The following is a 19,694-nucleotide window of genomic DNA, read 5'->3' as shown; positions in this document are numbered from 1 at the left end:
ATGTTTGAAATCTAAATACACTTGCTTCCCAGGCTCTCTGCCTACGATTCACATAAATGCTTCTGTCTTTGATCTCCAGGGTTTGCCTCACGTTTGCACTTGCACAGTACTTGCTTGCTTTCTGAAATGAAGATTTAAGCTAGGTAAATAAACTCTTTAGGAAACCTCTGACGTCAATCTGTGACTGAGTGTTTTTCTATTGCATGTGGCTAAGATGACACCTCTCTAGTAATAAAACGTCTATTATCTGTTTGGACTCAGTTGATCAAAAGGAAAATGTGAGAAAATTATTCATGGCATTCAAGTACACGTGACTAAAGTTAGTGGGTGGAATCACCTCCCTGAATTGTACTGAAACAGTTATCAAGATGTATGATACCAGGCATTTCTCCCCTTTACTGTAAACTTGATTGACTTTGATAGAGTCACTTGTAACTCAACAGCTTAAGAACATCCCTTTTTTGCCCACTAAACATTGACACCAACTTAATAACTCTAGCTTAGTGTCATGTGCAAACTTGCTGAGAGTGCAATCTTCCCCATCCTCCAGACCATTAATGAAGATGTTGAACAGAACCAGCTGTACGTCTGACCTCTGGGACACTCCGCTTTTTACTGGCTGCCAGCTAGACATGGAGCCATTGATCACTACCCTTTGAACCCGATGATCTAGCCAGCTCTCTATCCATTTTATAGTCCATTCATCCAACCCCTACTTCTTTAAGTTGTTGATAAGAATACTGTGCGAGACTTTATCAAAACCTTTGCTAAATTCAAGGTATATCACATCCACCGCTTTCCCCACATCCACAGAGCCAGTCACCTCTTCATAGAAGGCAATCAGGTTGATCAGGCATGACTTGCCGTTGGTGAATCCATGTTGATTGTTTCTGATCACCTTCCTCTCTTCCAAGTGCCTTAAAATTGATTAATTGAGGACCTGCTCCATGATTTTTCCAAGGGTTGAAGTGAGGCTGACTGGTCTGTCGTTCCCTGAATCCTCTTTCTTCCCTTTCCTGAAGATGGGCACTAGATTTGCCTTTTTTCTATCATCCAGGACCGCCCCCAATTGCCACGAGCTTTCAAAGATAATAGCCAATGGCTCTGAAATCACATCAGCCAACTCCCTCAGCACCCTCGGATGCATTGCATCTGGCCCCATGAACCTATGTATGTCCAATGTAGTCTGGGAGCTGACCTTGTCTGTGAAGAAAGAGGCAAAAAAGGCATTGAGTACCTCAGCTTTCTCCACTTCCTCTGTCACCAGTTTGCCTCCCCCATTCTGTAAGGGGTCACACTCTCCCTAATCTTCCTCTTGTTGGTAACTTCCCTGTAGAAACCCTTCTTGTTCCCCTTCACGTTCCTTGCTAGCTGCAACTCTAATTATGCTTTGGCCTTCCTGATCACATTCCTGCATGTTTGAGCAGTATTTTTATAATCCTCCCTAGGCATCTGACCAAGCTTCCACTTCTTGTAAGCTTCTTTTTTGTGTTTAAACTCACCAAAGACTTCTTTGTTAAGCCAAGTTGGGCGCCTACCATATTTGCTATTCTTTCTGCATATCGGGGTGGTTTGTTCCTGTGCCCTTCATAAGCTTTCTTTAAAATACAGCCAGCTCTCTTGGATTCCTGTCCCCCTCATTTTAACCTCCCAGGCAATCCTGCCCACCAACCCCCTGAGGGAGTCAAAGTGTTTTCTGAAGTCCATTGTCCGTATCCTGCTTTTCTCCTTTCTTCCAGAGCCTTGGAGTGCATTGTTTACGGGATCAGTAAGGACCTGCATTAGAATCATAGAATCATAGAATATTAGAGTTGGAAGGGACCTCAGGAGGTCATCTAGTCCAACCCCCTGCTCAAAGCAGGACTAACCTCAGCTATATCATCCCAACCAGGGCTTTGTCAAGCCTCAGCTTAAAAACCTCTAAGGATGGAGATTCCACCACCTCCCTAGGTAACCTATTCCAGTGCTTCACCACCCTCCTAGTAAAAAACTTTTTCCTAATGTCCAACCTAGACCTCCCGCCCTTCAACTTGAGACCGTTGCTCCTTGTTCTGTCATCTGCCACCACCGAGAACAGCCTAGCCCCATCCTCCCTGGAACCCCCTTTCAGGTAGTTAAAGGCCGCTATCAAATCCCCCTCACTCTTCTCTTTTGCAGACTAAACAAGCCGAGTTCCCTCAGCCTCTCCTCATAAGTCCTGTGCTCCAGCCCCCTAATCATTTTGGTTGCCCTCCGCTGCACTCTCTCCAACTTGTCCACATCCTTTTTGTAGTGGGGGGCCCAAAACTGGACACAATATTCTAAATGCGGCCTCACCAATGCCGAATAGAGGGGAATAATCACTTCCCGTGACCTGCTGGCAATGCCCCTCCTAATGCAGCCCAATATGCCATTAGCCTTCTTGACAACCAGGGCACACTGCTGACTCATATCCAGCTTTTTATCCACTGTTACCCCCAGGTCCCTTTCTGCAGAGCTGCTGCCCAGGTCGTTGGTCCCCAGTCTATAGCTGTGCGTGGGATTCTTCCTTCCTAAGTGGAGGACTCTGCACTTTTCTTTGTTGAACCTCATTAGATTTCTTTTGGCCCAATCCTCCAGTTTGTTTAGGTCACTCTGTATCCTATCCCTACTTTGCAGGGTATCTACCACTCCCCCCAGCTTAGTGTCGTCCGCAAACTTGCTGAGGGTGCAATCTACCCCATCCTCCAGATCATTAATAAAGATGTTGAACAAAACCGGCCCCAGGACCGACCCCTGGGGAACTCCGCTTGTGACCATCAGGTATGAGACCTGTGATCAGTCATATGTCGAATAACCCAGCCATCATCAAGCAGAACATTTACCTCAGGACCCAATGGTTGGCAGTTCTGGGTAATAGCAAATAGGCTAATCTGTCTTTAACTCCCACCTTCTGGCTCTCTAAGTTGGATAAGGTGAGTATACGAAGATCAAGCGTGACAAAAGGATTCAGGAACTAGAGCATAGGCGACAGGATAGGAACCTAAGATCAGGAAGACAGGAACCAATGAGGACACAGGAAGACAGGAAACAATAACGAAGACGAAGACTGGAACTGTGACGAAAGAAGACACTGGAACTAAACTGGAATCACGATGAAGGAGCAACACAGGTAAGTTTTTGATGTTACAAGGAGAGCACACGCAATTGTTGGTGGGCTGCCACTTAGCAGGACCGCATCAGTCTGAGGTCAAAAAAGATCTTAAGTATAACAAGTCCAGCCAATCAGAATGCTCCTCCTTCCCGCCTCTGCACATGGAACTCTGTTTCTTTGCACACAGCACTGCAGTGTTTTTCCACCAGGCACTTAATTTTGTGCAGCCAGCACTAAAGATTCAGCTTTACACGTGGGGCCTATCAAATCCTTAGACTGTACTTTCATATGCCAGCTACAGTTCAATGGTCCACATGCTCAGAGAGGAGAGGAAATTCTTAACATAGGAGGTCAGGTAACACCACCTCTCAGGGTCTGTCTACACACCGAGCAATAGCCCCGTGGCAGCAAGTCTCTGAGCCCAGGTCAGCAGACTGGGGCTCACAGTACAGCACTGAGAACAGCTCTGTGGACGTTGTGGTTTGGGCTCTGCAGCCTAGACATGGGAGTGGGCCTTAAAGCCCGTGGCTGAATGTCTACACAGCTACTTTTAGTGCAGTAGCCTGCACCCCCTGAACCTGTGTTTGTCAACCCGGGTGCGGGGTCTCGTTGCAGTGAGCTGTGTAGACGGACCCTCAGAGAATCAAGTACCAGGCCAGTAGCAGTTTTACAGGCTAAAAGCAGCGCCATTAAAAGCAGTGCACTCAGAAACTCGTTGGCAGCCAGGGCCGATTCTGGAGCACTGGTGTGACGTTTTCTCTGCACGATGCTCTGCCTAGTTGGTGGGTGCAGAGTTACAACGCGCGCACATGTCCCGGAGTGTTGTAAATGAGCAGAGCCCAGCCATGTGCATCATGCTCCTCCCCACCCCGGCAGAGACCCTTTCCCCATAGTGCAAGTGAAGCATGGGTGGAGTTTGGGGGGTGACATGAGAGATAGTGTCCCCTAAGACTCTGTACATTGATAGTGGGGAGCACAATGTAAAGGTACAGTTGCCCACCAAACCACTCAAGTCATGGCCTTCCCCGGGCAGGTCCCCCTCACACATTTCCCCTCCCACTGACGCCGACATGTTGGAAAGGGAAATGGACAGCAACGAGGAGTACCATGTGAAGAGTCGGCTGTGGTGGTTGTCGATGGCCCCCACTTAGGGCCGGAGGAACCCAGCGCCCTAGGAAGGTGGCAGAGGGCAAAGCGGAGCCGCCGGGCAGTGTGCAAGGAGAAGGGGCCTGCCCTGAGAGGTGGTGACTCCCAGGATGGCTGGAGGAGGCTGAGGGTTCACAGCTGTTTCCACTCTGAGCTGCCAGCCCCCATGATCCATGGCTGTAGGACCCCTGGAGTATCGGCCCTGTGGCTCCCTCAAAGACGGGGGCTCCGCTGTTCTGCTTTCTTGCACAACGTTTCCTGCACAATGCCATGGTTGGGACCATCATAAGTAATGACCAAGCCTGGCCCAGGCACCTGCCTCTGCGTGGCACCGGCACCCGCAAGTGCTTCCCTCGTTCCCAGGCAAGGGTGCCTGTGAGGAGCCCCGGATGAGGGGTGAAGGCACTCAGCAGGCTGCTGGGGTGGAGAGTGTTGGGGGGGCTGCTGTGGCACCTGCCTGTCCTCTTCCGCCTCTCGCTAGCTTGGTTCCTGGTGAGATGAGGGGCCGCGCACGCCCCGTGGGGCCCCTCTCGCTGAGGGACGCATGGAGGCCTGGGGAGGCTTGGCTGCGTGCCTGATTTCCCATTTGGTCAGCCCCAGGGGATGATGCCTCGCCTGCCTGGTGGTCGAGGTGAAGGGGGCACTGTCACACTGTGTGCCTTGGTAGTGGAGGGGGCCACAATTTAAAGGTACAGGCGCACCCCGAGCAGCTCAAGTCACAACCTCCTCCAGGCAGGACCCCCCCTTACCCTCAATGCCCTCTCCCGGAAAGCAGCGGTCCCTCCCATCAGCGCCCAGCTATCGCTCCTGCCTCTCCCCACAGGGCACAGCTCCCAGCTCACCCAGCCTCTGAGGTCACTGGACTGGCTCAGCTCTGGCCAGCTGCTGCTCAGGGAGGTTCTGGTAGCACCATGTGACCGAGCGCGGAGCGGCTCTGAGTCGACAGGAAAGCCATGCACGGGAGTGGGTGACCCTGCCTTGGCCACTGGAGGTTGGGTGATTTCCAGACCTGATTTCAAAGACCCCCCTGAATGCAGACTGTGACCCGTCCATGCCCAGGGCAGCCACCTGAAAATGCCAAGGTCAGGGCAGGCTGCAAAAGGAGAGCAGATTCTCCCAGCGCTGGTGGGTGACACTGAAGCCCGGCTTCCCAACCAGCCACGAACTGATTCTGATTTCCCCACACTGGTTATCAAGAAGCCAGTCCACAAATGCCCACAGCCCCCTTTATTGCATTCCAGCCCCTGGCTCCCAAATCAGCACTAAGTCCAGTAAAGAGACCACTTATTTAAATCCTATGGTCTTTACTAAAAAGGTTCCCTCTGACCCCAAGGGGTAAGCCACAATACCAGTTCAATATAAGTTTGGATCTTACCTAAAATACCACACTGCCAACCAATCCTTTAGTAACTAAAACTAAAGGTTTATTGTAAAAAGAAAGAAATAAACCATAAGAGAAATGTTAAAGGGTCAAAGCAAATCAGATACATACAAATGATTGAAAGTCCATATACATCAGGTTTCTAAAAGAAATGTGGAGTTGCAGGCTTGTAGAGTCCCTCTAGTACACATCCAGTACCTGGATGGGCCTTAGTCCTTCGGTTCAGTTGCGAGTGAATTGATCCAGAGGCAGGTATATGTCAGTAACTGGACAGGAACAAAGGCAAAATCGTTTCTCTGGTTTGATCTTATATTCCCTCTGTCTTTGGTCATGCGGCCTGTGAAAACTTACAGGAGCTAAAATGGAGTCCAGAGTCACATGGGACAGTTCTGGTGCTTCATCAGGTATGCTGCCTGTGGAATTTCACAGGAACCAAAATGAAATCCAGAGTCACATGAGCAGGTTCTGGTGACTCATTGGTAATGCTGGCTTCTCCCCTTGGGTCCCTTGCACCTGGGAATGTCTTGATGGGACATTAAGCAGGCTATTGTTCTGCAGCCATCCTGTCTCAGATGCCACTCAGACAGCACACTTTGAAATACAGATATATCAAATATATCTATAATTTCCATTTCACACCTCACACATGAACATAAGTATTATCGTCTTACACAGCATATTATAACCTTCCTAACAGTACCTGACATGGCATATCTCACATGAATTAATATGATTTTGACATATTGATGTCAAACAATATAACCAATGCTCTCCCCCCATCTACCCAGCATGACACAGACCACCGCTTATTAGCCAACCTGTGGACATGGCTAAATCCCCCCACTCACCGAGTCCCTGTGGAAGACCCGAAGAAACACCGAGGCAGGTGCATAGCCCCACAGGCCAGCAGTGACTCTGCAGCAGGCTCAGCCCTACAAGCCTCAGGCAGATGCAGAATTTCCCCCTTCATGTGTGGCTCCGTTGATGTGGCTGGGGCTGCCCCCCAAATACAGAAGTCAAAGTATGCCTGGAATAGGGGGCCGTTGTTTCTACCCAAAGGGGAAGTGGTAGCAGCTGCAGTTGTGTAGTGTTCCTGCTTTTGTTCCCCACCAGTGCTGATGGCATGTCTGCAGTGGGTGAGTGGGTTTGTCTGGAATGAGGTTTGGGGGATTCTTCTGGATAAAAGAGGCTGCTTATGTAATTATCCATCTCTTTCCCAAACCAATGTTCAGTTGTCTTCATATTCAAGCCTAAGCAGAGCCTTAAACACACAGGGTGACATTCTGCACAGTGTGTATGTATTTTTGCACCTACTCAGTTTAGGAGTGTAAATCTCCTGGTGCACACATCATTTGGGGGTGATTCGCATCATGTTTGTGGACACATGCAACATGGCCCACACTTGTATCTGTCCTGTTGAGGGTTTGACCCACACTTTTTCATGTAGATGTAGAGTGTAGCATGTGGGCTCGTTGGGCCCCGTCGTTGTGGCCCTTCCTCTGCCCAGGCTCGGAGGAAGGCCACAGCACCTTCCAAAAAGGGGAATGTTAGTGCCTGGATACTTTGCCATCCAGGCCCTCAGGCAGGGTGGACTGCCAGGTAGTCTATTGTCCCGGTCCTCAGGCAGGGCGGGCGAGCCAGCAGTCTACCGCCCCGGCCCTCAGGCAGGGCGGGCAAGCCAGCAGTGTCCTGGAGGCAGGAGAGCAGGGGACGGTACTCCTTCAGTGGGTTGCAAGGATAAGGGGGAAGGGGAGGGGGACGCAGGCCCACCCAACTCCACTGCGTCCCAGCCCAGGGCCCTAGTAGTGGCAAAGGCGTTGCCACTAAGTCGGCGGGGCTCCCGCCGCAACACGCTGACAGGGCTTACCCCTGTCTCAGCCACGGCTATGGCTGTCCCTGGGCCACTTCCTCCCCGTATCCCCAGGTACCTGTACCTGTGGGATCTTCGGTGTCACTGGGGTACACAGTCCGTGGCAGGCTCGTCAGTCCCTCTGCGTCCACTGGCAGCAGGGTGGGGAGCTCCTCTGCGAGGGGCAGCTCCTCCAGGTTGCAGGGCTCAAGGGATGGCTCAGCCTCAGACAGCTTCTCCAGGTCCTGACCCGTCTCAGGGGATGGCTCGGCCTCAGGCAGCTCCTCCAGGTCAGGTCCAGCCTCGGGGGGGCTCCCTCAGCCCGCAGGCTCAGGGAACTCAGTCCAATTACTGGGGGCCAGGGGCCTGGATCAGTCCTGGGGGTCGGCAAGCCTAGGCCAGTCTAGGGGGCCCGGAGGCCCTATCCAACCCTTGGGACTTGGTTGCTGGGGCCGTCCCTAGGGCGAGGCTTTGTGAGGTGCTCGCTTGCGGTAGTGGCCTGGTTGGGTTCCGGCCTTGGCTGCAGCCAGCAGGACAGCACGTCTGCCTCCAGCGGCAGCCTGTCCCTCACTGAGCTGTGGGGCCTGCGTTTTATACTCTCAGCCCTGGCGGAGGCTCTGCCCCTCCGTTGTTGGATTGGCCGGCCAGCGAGACCTATTGCTGGCCAGCTCCCCGGTTGCTGGGCAGACTGGACAGCTGGCCCTTTTTCTGCCTGCTCTGGGCGTTGTGGCCCTTCCTCAGGCCCAGGCTCGGAGGAAGGCCACTGCACCTTCCTACATAGAGATTAACACCCACACAGGAGGAAAGACAGGGGTTAATCTGCATTCATCACTTGCTGTGACTCCCTAGGCTCGAAAGCGAATGTATCACTATAATGACCCAAGTCTCTGAACTCCCATCAGGGGTCATTAGAAGGTATAAATACAATATAAATAATAAATAAATAAATAAAGGTGTCATTAGAAGGTATAAATACTCTTCCCCAGTCGATCCTGGCTGAGTAGAGAGTTGTGCAGTTTGTGGATGACTGCAGCATTTGCTGAGGGTGAAGAAGACACAGAGTTCAGGTGAGCTGGGGTAGTTTGTATTCAAATTAATCAAGAATCCTTCTTAATAGGAGATTTTTCAAGAAATTGGGAAGCTTAAGGCCAAGTGCGCTGTCAGCCACACTGGTGTAAAACTGGAATGATTCTGGATTTACACCTGTATAAGTGAGAACAGAATGAGGTTGGTCATTTAGAAGTGAACTATTTAATTCCATCAAAGAATAAAAACAAATCTATGCCAAGAAACCACTTCTTGAAACAATCCGGGGTGTTAGAGTTACACAGCTAGCCTTAGTTCTCTGCCCTTGTAGAAATGTGCTGTGAGAGGCTCCTTGTGCTGTATCTGTGTTATCGTGGGAGATTTCAGTCTGGAGGAATATATGTTGGGGGAGGGGGTCATACTGCCACTAGTGAAACTTTCTGTTGCTGATACGAGGCCTGCGGCTATTCAACAATCTCGTCAGTGATTTGGAAGTAAATCTAAAAATTATGCTGATAAACTTTGGTGATCACAGAGCGTTTGGTAGTTTGGCAAATAGTTATTAGGACAGGGCAGTCCTATAGAACGATCGATCGCTTCCTAAAGTGGGCTCACTTGGACAACGTGCAGTTGATTACAACTAAATGCAAAATCACACATCTAGGACTCTAGAGTGTAGATCCCACTCACAGGATGAGGTACAATGTTTTAGGAAGCACTGACTAAAAATGGAATTTGGGGTCATAAAATGTAACCAACTCTACATGAGGTCCCAGTGGTGGTGAAGAGAGCAAATGCCTTCCTGAAATGTATTAAATAGCAGATTATCGAGCTGAAATAGAGAGGTGTGAGGCTGGGAATGAGCATAACAGGACGTTGTTCTAGATCCAGTGTCTATACTTCAAAAAGCTTGCTGACAAATTGAAAGGGGTTGGGAAAAGAGCTACAAGAATTATTTCAGATCTGGAAAAGGTGGCTGATAGCCAGAGGCTAAAGAAGCTCAGTCCATTCAGTTTATCGAAAGGAAAGCTAAAGGTGTCTTGACCTCAGTCTTTAAGTCCACACATTGGAAGAGGTTTCTGACTGTAGAAAGATCTTTAATCTAGCAGACGAATGGCTGGCAATGGCTGGCAATGATACTAGGGAAATTCAGACTAGAAACAAGATGCACATTGCTAGAACAAGGCAAAGTAACACTTGGAATAACATATTTAGGTATTTGGCTAGATCGCCATCACTTGAAGTCTTTACATGAAGACTTGATGCTTTGGGCTTGATTCATTTGATGCACTTGGTAATATTCTGTGGCCTGTGGTATTCAAAAGGCCTGATTAGATGATCATAATGGTTGGTTCCTTCTTGCCTTGAAAATCAATAAATCTATAACTATTTTATCACAATTTTTTTCATTTCAGGAAAGAGCTAAAATTTTTCCTAGAACTTTAGATAAATCTGGGATGTTGCATCTTGTAATGTTTTCCCCTCTTTGCTCCTGGAACTGAAGGTATGCCTACTTTTACGGCAGCATGTAGAGGGCAGAATCTGCATGCCCATCTGGCATGGGTATACATAGTAGTGTAGACAGTGATGCTCTGCTTAGGCGAGTAGAGTAACACAGAGTTACACAGAGTAGTTACACCATAGAGTTACATACCTGATCATCTTGGCTAATAGCCACTGATGGACCTGTCCTCCACGAACTTGTTTTATTCTTTTTTGAACCCACAGAGACTTTTGGCATTCACAACATCCCCTGCCAATGAGTTCCACAGGTTGACTGTGCGTTGTGTGAAGAAGTGCTGTCTTAGTTAATTTTAATCCTGCTACCTGTTAATTTCATTGGGTGACCCCTAGGTCTTATAAGAGAGTCCTATAATTGTAGGACTGGAAGGGACTTTGAGAGATCATCTAGTCCAGTCCCCTGCACTTGTGGCAGGATTATTTTCTAGACCACCCGTGACAGGTGTTTGTCTAACCTGCTCTTAAAAATCACCAATGACAGAGATTCTACAACCTCTCTTGGTAATTTCTTTCAGCGCTTAACTACCCTGACAGGAAGTTTTTCCTAATGTCCAATTAAACCGTCCTTGCTGCAATTTAATCTTATTGCTTTTTATCTTAGCCTCAGAGGTTAATGAGAACAATTTACAATCCTCCTCCTTGTAACAACCTTGTATGTACTTGAAAATTTTTATCATGTCCCCTCTCAGCCTTCTCCAGATTAAACAAACCCCATTTTTTCAATCTTCCATCATAGGTCATGTTTTCTAGACCTTTAATCATTTTTCTTGTTCTTCTCTGGAGTTTGTCCACACCTTCCCCGAAATGTTGCACCCAGAACTGGACACTGTACTTCAGTTGAGGCCTAATCAGTGCACAGTAGAGCAGAAGAATTACTACTCATGTCTTCCTTACAATACTCCTGCTAATACAATCCAGAATGTTTTTTGCCTTTTTTTTTTTTTTTTTTGCAACGGTGTTACCTGGTTGACTCATATTTAGCTTGTGATCCATTATATCCCCCAGATCCCTTTCCAGAGTGCTCTTCCCTGGGCAGCCATGTCTCATTTTGTACGTGTGCAGCCGATTGTTCCTTCCCAAGTGGAGTACTTTGCATTTGTCCTTCTTGAATTTCATCCTATTTTCTGCAGATCATATCTTCAGTTTGTCTAGGTCATTTTGAACCTTAATCCTATCCTCCAAAGTACTTGCAACCCCTCCCAGTTTGGTATTATCCACAAACTTTATCAGTGTTCTCTCTATGTCATTACCTACATCATTGATGAAGATATTGAACAGAACAGGACCCACAACTGATCCCTGTGGGACCCACTTTATATGCCCATCCATCTTGCCTGTGACCCAATCTTGTGTGATGTGAGAGATTAAATAATATTTCCCTGTTCCCTTTCTCCACCCTGTTCTTGATTTTATAGATCTCTGTCATATCCCTCCTTAGTCATCTCTTTTCCAAGCGGAACAGTCTCGGTCTTATTAATCTCTCTTCATACAGAAGCTGTTCTATAGCCTTAATCATTTTTGTTGCCCTTCTCTGTACCTTTTCCAGTTCTAATATATCCTTTTGAGATGGGGCGACCAGATCTTCACACAGTGATCAAGATGTGGGCGAACAATGGATTTATACAGCAGAATTATGATATTTTCTGTCTTATTATCTATCCCTTTCCTAATGATTCCCATCGTTCTGTTAGCTTTTATGACTGCAGCTGTACATTGAGTGGAAGTTTTCAGAAAATATCCACACTGACTCCAAGATCTCTTTCTTAAGTGATAACAGCTTATTTAGATCCCATGATTTTATACGTATAGTTGGGATTATGTTTCCAATGTGAATTACGTTGCATTTATCAACATTGGTCTCTTTTAAGGAGTTACAGGGCACCACACTAAGAATAGCTGTGTAGATGTTGTAGCTCAGGCTCTGAAGCTGGTTGGCTGGACCTCCAGCTCAAGCCACAACATCTACACAGCCAATATGAGTTGGTACCCTGAGCGCCACGTCCCCTGAGACTGGCTGCCATGGGCTGCTGCTCACTGTGAAGATGTGCCCTTGGTCTCACTTTCCCCATCACTGACATCATGTATGTTGCCTGATTTACTACATATGTCCAGGCTGAAATCCCAGACTGTGCCGCTGAATGTACCAGGTAAATCTTGCTACATACAGCTTAACATACCAGGAATTTCTCTACTGAAAGCATGTGCGGTGTGGCCAAATATACTAGGAGAATGCACACGAAATAATGTGCTGCTCATACTACCAAGCTGCACCAGATAGGATTCTGCATAATGTACCTAATTCATTTGTAACAGAATGGGGTTCATTACTTGTGACTTGTGGTGACATTTTAACAACTTTAAATGATTTTGCGTAGAAAAATATCAGATTTGTATGAATAGCCTTATTGCTACGTGAATAGAGGGGTGATATGAAAGTTTCATTGCTGAGCATTTTAAAAGAGTGAATAGATGTTATAAGCATATTTCAGACACACATCAGTAAAAGATGTTATAGGTAGTTGTAAGTAACCTATTGATTTGCTGGACTCCATAAAAATTGATTAACCATGAATTAAACACATCTATGTATTAACCCCTCACACAGTACAAATGGAACCTTAATATCAAGTGAGACCCATTCATCTAGGTAAGTGGAGAAGTGAGACCCCAGGAAAAAGTGGGAGGTGGAGGAAACAACAGGGGATGCCTCCTGATGTGCACAGAGAAAAGAGGGCAATCGGCTAGTTATCTTAGGTGCCTGTACACGAACGCAATACATCAGGGAAACAAACAGGAGGAACTGGAAGTCCTGGTCACTGTCAAGGAACTATGATGTGATTGGAATAACCGAGACTTGGTGGGGTAACTCACACGACTAGAGCTCTGTCATGGATGGGTATAAACTGTTCTGGAAGGACAGGCAGGGGCGAAGGGGTGGAGGAGTTGCACTGTATGTAAGAGAGCACTATGATTGCTCTCAGCTCCAGTATGAAACTGGAATTAAGCCAGTCGAGAGTCTCTGGGTTAAGTTTAGAGGCAACAGCAACAAGGTTAATTTCGTGGTGGGCATCTGTTATAGACCACCAGATCAGGAGGATAAAGTAGACAATGATTTCTTCAGACAACTAGTGAAAGTTTCCAGTTGACAGGACCTGGTTCTCATGGGGGATTTCAATCACCCTGACATCTGCTGGGATACCAATACAGCAGAGCACAGACAATCCAGGAAGTTTCTGGAGACTGTTGTGGACAACTTCCTGCTGCAAGTGCTGGAGGAAACTACTAGGGGCCGTGTTCCTCTTGACCTGCTGCTCACAACCAGGGAAAGGGCAAGGGAAGTAGAAGTGGGTGGTAACCTGGGAAGCAGTGACCATGAGATGGTCAAATTGAGGATCCTGACAAAAGGAAGAAAGGAGAACAGCAGGATACGGACCCTGGACTTCAGAAAAGCAGACTTTGACTCCCTCAGGGACCTGATGGGCAGGATCCCCTGGGAGGCTAATATGAGGGAGAAAGGAATCCAAGAGAGCTGGCTGTATTTTAAAGAAACCTTATTCAGGGTGTAGGAACAGGCAATCCCGATGTGCAGAAAGAATAGCAAATATGGCAGGTGACCAGCTTGGCTTAACAAAGAAGTCTTTAATGAGCTTGAACACATAAAGGAATCTTACAGGAAGTGGAAGCTTGGTCAGATGACTAGGGAGGAATATAAAAATACTGCTCAAACATGCAGGAATGAAATCAGGAAGGCCAAAGCACAACTGGAGTTGCAGATGACAAGGGACATGAAGGGCAACAAGAAGGGTTTCTACAGGTATGTTTGTAACAAGAAGAACAAGGAAAGTGTTGGCCCCTTACAGAATGGGGGAAGCAACTGAGGAATAGATAATATGGAGAAAGCTGAAGTCCTCAATGCTTTTTTTGCCTCAGTCTTCACAAACAAGACCAGCTCCCAGGCGACAGCACTGGGCAGCACAGAATGGGGAGGCCATGAGAAGTCCTGGGTGCTGAAAGATAAGATTCAGGACTACTTAGAAAGGCTGGGAATGCACAAGTCCATGGGGCCGGATGCAATGCATCCAAGGGTGCAGAGGGAGTTGGCTGAGATGATTACAGAGCCATTGGCCATCATCTCTAAAAACTCGAGGTGATTGGGGAAGCTCCTGGATGATTGGAAAAAGGCAAATATAGTGCCCATCTTCAAAAAAGTTTAGAATGAGGATCCGGGGAACTACAGACTGGTCAGCCTTACCTCAGTCCACAAAAAAATCATGGAGCAGGTCCTCATAGAATCCATTTTAAGGCATTTGGAAGAGAGGAAGGTGATCAGGAATACTCAGAATGGATTCACCAAGGGGAAGTCATGCCTGACCAACCTGATTGCCTTCTATGAAGAGGTGACTAGCTCTGTGGATGTGGGGAAAGTGGTGGACATGATATACCTTGACTTTAGCAAAGCTTTTGATACGGTCTCCAACAATAGCCTCATCAGCAAGTATGGGTTGGATGAATGGACTATAAGATGACTAGAAAGCTGGTTAGATCATTGGGCTCAACGAATAGTGATCAACAACTGGATGTCTAGGTGGCAGTTGGTCACAAGCAGTGTGCCCCAGGGGTCGGTCCTGGGGCTGGTTTTGTTCAACATTTTCATTAATGATCTGGATGATGGGGTAGATTGCACCCTCAGCAAGTTTGCAGATGACATTAAGCTAGAGGGAGGGGTAGATACCCTGGAGGGTAGAGATAGGATACAGAGTGACCTAGACAAATTGGAGGATTGAGGCAAATTAAATCTGATGAGGTTGAACAAGGACAAGTGCGGAGCCCTGCACTTAAAACAGAATAATCCCATGAACTGCTACAGACTTGAGACTGATGGGCTAGGCAGCAGTTCTGCAGAAACAGATCTGGGGCTTACAGTGGATAAGAAGCTGGCTATGAGTCAGTGTGTGCCCTTATTGCCAAGAAGGCTAACGGCATATTGGGGTGTATTATTAGTAGCATTGCATGCAGATTGAGGGAAGAGATTATTGCCCTCTATTCGGCACTGGTGAGGCCATATTTGGAGTATTGTGTCCAGTTTTGGGCCCCCCACTGTAAAAAGGATGTGGACAAACTGGAAAGAGTGCAACGGAGGACAACAGAAATGATTAGGGGCGGGAGCACATGACGTTTGAGGAGAGACTGAGGGAACTAGGCTTTTTTAGTCTGCAGAATAGAGGAATGAGGGGGGATTTGAAAGCAGCTTTTAACTATCTGAGAATGGCACTAGGCTGTTCTCAGTGGTAGTAGATGACAGAAGTATGAGCAATGGTCTCAAGTTGCAGTAGGGGAGGTCTAGGTTGGATATTAGGAAAGAGTTTTTCCCTAGGAGGATGGTGAAGCACTGGAATGGGTTACCTAGGGAGGTAGTAGAACTTCCATCCTTAGAGGTCTTTAAGGAACAGCATGACAAAGCCCTGGCTGGGATGATTTAGTCAGGGTTGGTCCTGCTTTGAGTAGGGGTTGGACTAGATACCTCCTGAGGTCCCTTCCAGTCCTAGTCTTCTATAATTCTATGATAATGTTTATTATTACATCCTGGCCTTGATTCATTTCCCATTTATATCAGCTGCCTCAGCTAAACATGATGGTATGCAAGAATCAACATCAAACAGTTTGGGTTACTTTTATTTAATGGCAAAAAAGGGAACCATGACAGAAGTTCCATTGTCCAGGCTGTGCTAAGGCAGGAATGTGCCAGCTTTTCTTTCTGATACAGATCTCACTACTATCATCATGCTAGTCGCACTTCAAGGGTAAAGTCCTGCATTGAGCTCTGTATAGGCCAACATCTTTAAGACCACTTGGAAGCTTGTACAGATTACAGCTCCCACATATTAAGAGGGATATATTGCTTTGAGCTGATGACACAAGCTGGAATCAGCACTGGCTGCCCCTTAGATTTCTAGACGGAGTGCAATTCTAATGTAGACTATTCAGGGTCCAATACTGTGACCATCCCAGTGACGTCTGATTACCTTCCAGCAATGCATTAACGATACCACGCTGCTGAGATAAGCTGAAGTACTTAAACCAAGGGCTACTGGTGAAGGAGGCTGTTGGCAAGCAGGTTCCTGTGGGGGGAATTCCCTTTTGGAACTCTGAGCCCCACAGACCCAAAATAACCCAGATGTGAAGAGCTTCAGGGAATGCTTCAAATCCCATCTCTTTTCCTGCCTTATTGTCTACTTTACCCATTAATAAGTCTTGAAAAGGAAAATCTCGGAGAAAAAGTCTCAATCCAAAGCCTACTACAATCAAATAATTATTTCCACAGCCTTTAATGGGCTTTGGATCAGATTGACATAGTTTAGGTCTCAGACAGATTCATCCTGACATTAGCAGAGGCTCCTGGTGAACTCAACGGTAGATGCCCCTCCCTCCCTTCTTCTGACTGACTGACCCCTACTATGTATCTAATTTACAGGGTGTGTTTATTCCATGTGTTGTGTTTTATTGAAAGGACAACACTGATGTGAGATTTGCAAAAGATGCCACAACAGGACAACCTGTCAGATTCCAACAGCGCAGACTCTGATCCGTCAGTGTTCTTCCTGAGTGGCATCCCGGGCCTGGAAGCCATGCACCTCTGGATCTCCATCCCCTTCTGCTCAGTGTTCACTGTGGCCCTTCTAGGGAACTGCACCCTCTTGTTTGTTATCAAGACAGAGCCCTCCCTCCACCAGCCCATGTACTATTTCCTCGCTATGCTGGCCTTCATCGACCTGGTTCTATCCACAACCACCATGCCAAAAACACTGAGCATCTTCTGGTTTAATTCCAGGGAGATCAGCCTTAATGCCTGCCTGGTGCAGATGTTTTTCCTTCACTCGTTCTTTGACATACAGTCTGGTGTGCTGGTGGCCATGGCCTTTGACAGGTACGTGGCCATCTGCAACCCCCTGAGGTACGCCACCATCCTGACCAATTCAGTGATAGCAAAGATGGGGCTGGCAGCTTTGACCCGGGCTGTTCTCATAGCTATCCCTCTGTTCATCTTCCTCAGGAGGCTGCCATTCTGCCAGTCCCATGTCATCTCCCATTGCTACTGCGAGCACATGGCAGTGGTGAAGTTGGCCTGTGCCAGCACCTGGATCAATAGCATTTATGGGATCTTCACAACTATCTTCGTTGTGGGGCTGGATCTGACACTGATCACACTGTCGTATGTGAGGATCCTGAGGACTGTGTTAAGCGTGGCATCCAAGGAAGAGCAGCTGAAGGCTTTCAGCACTTGTGTTTCCCACCTTTGTGCCATCTTCATGATTTATACCCCAATATTTCTAACCTCAATAATTCACAGGTTTGGCCACCAAGTCGCCCCTCACATACACATCCTGATGGCCAGTTTCTACTTTGTCTTTCCTCCCATGATGAACCCCATTGTGTACGGTGTGAAAACGAAACAGATTCGTGACAGAGTGCGTCTCCTATTCCGAGGGAAAATCTTCTAGGCTGAACATTATGTGGAATATAGTAATTAGAAACCCGTCAGCATTTTCACCACCATCCTAAACACATCAGGAGAGTTAGTGCAGATGTACCTTTTGTTAGAAATAATCAAACAGGTTGTCCTGGGGGTGGATTGGGGAGACGGAACCCTTTATTGCCTGTTCGTTCCACCTCGACGCCACGAGTGAGCAAGAAGGGGGTTACTTTACAATTTTTTTATCCATAAAAGATGGTACCTTCTAATTCAGAAGGCCATATCCCTAGATGGGCATTCTGTAAGAGGTTTACAAAGTGATTTGTTAATATTTGCTGAACCTGGTCACAAGCCTCTTCCCATAAAACAGTTTTGACACTTCTCACCAAAGTTATCATAAGGCCTTTGGTGAGGTTTCCAAGGGTTAAAATAACAATTCCCAGCAGGTGGTCGGTGGAGCTTAGTGCAAATGATCATAGAATCATAGAATATTAGCGTTGGAAGGGACCTCAGGAGGTCATGTAGTTCAACCCCCTGCTCAAAGCAGGACCAACCCCAGCCAAACCATCCCAGCCAGGGCTTTATCAAGCCACAGCCTAAAAACCTTTAAAGATGGCGATTCCCCCACCTCCTGAGGTAACCCATTTTAGTGCTTTACCCCCCTTCTAGGGAAAAAAAACCTATCCAACCTAGACGTCCCCCACTGCAACTTGAGACCATTGCTCCTTGTTGTGTCATTTACTACCATTGAGAACAGCCTAGCTCCATCCTCCCTGGAACCCCCTTTCAGGTAGTTAAAGGCTGATATCAAATCCCCCCTCATTCTTCTCTTTTGTAGACTAAGGAAGCCTAGTTCCCTTAGCCTCTCCTCATAAGTCTTGTGCGTCAGCCCTCTAATATGTTTTGTTGCTCTCCACTGGATTTTTTCCAACTTGTTCACATCCTTTTTGTAGTGGGGGGGGCTCAAAACTGGACACAATACTCCAAATGAGGCCTCGCCAATGCCAAATAGAGGGGAATAATTACTTCCCTTGATCTGCTGACAATGCTCCCCACAATGTTAATAGTTAAATGGGGACCCACTGCCCAGGTACCGTGGATACGGTGGCTCGAGGAAGCCTTCTTGAACCATGTCAGGATTAGCGTAGCACTTGGAGAAGCTCCAACCAAAATTGTTTTTTTGTTATTGAGGTATTTAAAAAAAATACTTAATAACAAAGCTAAGCAACACTAGCTGTTAGTGTTTGCTTAATATATTTTACACTATAATTTTTTTTACACACTTATACTTCAATTTTTTATTTTGTACATTTAGAAACTGTCAACATTTTAATGGAGACCCCTTATTTTCTTTTCTAAATTTCACCAGTTGTTTAGTAATTAATGATTTAAATCAGATTGTTCCTCTGCCCGCTGCCCGCAGCAGTTATTTACAATTAATTGTTTGCAGACAATTCCTTCAGGAAAAGGGCCCATTTTCCTTCAGAAAAGCAGTAAAGGCTCCTGGGGACAAAAACATGGTAGTAGCCACTACCTGACCCCTTTGTGTAATTTGTTTAAGTATTAGGTTTCCATGCAATATGACTGTACCAAATTATACATATATTTACTTTACTGAATATTATTAAACCAAAATATTTTAACACTATTGTGACCTGTCCGTGCCCAGGGTAGCCACCTGAAAATGCCAAGATCAGGGCAGGCTGCAAAAGGTGAGCAGATTCTCTCAGCACTGGTGGGTGACACTGAAGCCAGGCTTCCCAACCAGCCACAAACAGGGCTTCTGACTTTCCACACTGGTTATCAAGAAGTCCAAAATACAAATACACACACAACCCCCTTTACTGCATTTCAGCTTCTGGCTCCCAGATCAGCCACTAGGTCCAGTAAAGAGACCAGTTATTTAAACTCTATGCTCTTACTAAATAGGTTCCCTCTGACCCCAAGGGGCCAGCCACAGAACCAGATCAATATAAGTTTGGATCTTACCTAAAATACCACACTGCCAGCCAATCCTTTAGTAACATCACTGCATGCAATGTAGTGGAATGTAACATCACTGCGTGGAACGGCTCTTCGCAGATGGGTATCGTATCAAACTTTTTTCTTGTACTATATCAATAAACCTGATGGCCATTGGCTATTTGGTCTCTTGAGTCTATTTCATAATAAATTAATGAACCAAAGT

General features: G+C 46.9%; 1 protein-coding gene across 1 annotated transcript; it reads left to right on the top strand.

The window, feature by feature from the left end:
• Positions 1 to 16,571: 16,571 nt before the first annotated feature.
• LOC137159828 (olfactory receptor 52K1-like) lies at positions 16,572 to 17,534 on the top strand. Its single transcript, XM_067558287.1, has one exon. The coding sequence runs from the start codon at positions 16,572 to 16,574 to the stop codon at positions 17,532 to 17,534; it is 963 nt and encodes a 320-aa protein (XP_067414388.1).
• The last annotated feature ends 2,160 nt before the right edge of the window (positions 17,535 to 19,694 follow it).

This window comes from Emydura macquarii, unplaced genomic scaffold, assembly GCF_026122565.2.
Source record: "Emydura macquarii macquarii isolate MOO-44397 ecotype Brisbane River unplaced genomic scaffold, CSIRO-AGI_Emac_v2 contig_1946, whole genome shotgun sequence".
Classification (NCBI taxonomy): Eukaryota; Metazoa; Chordata; order Testudines; family Chelidae; genus Emydura; species Emydura macquarii.
The sequence above is the reverse complement of the archived record's forward strand: the minus strand, read 5'-3'. Positions and strand labels throughout refer to the sequence as shown.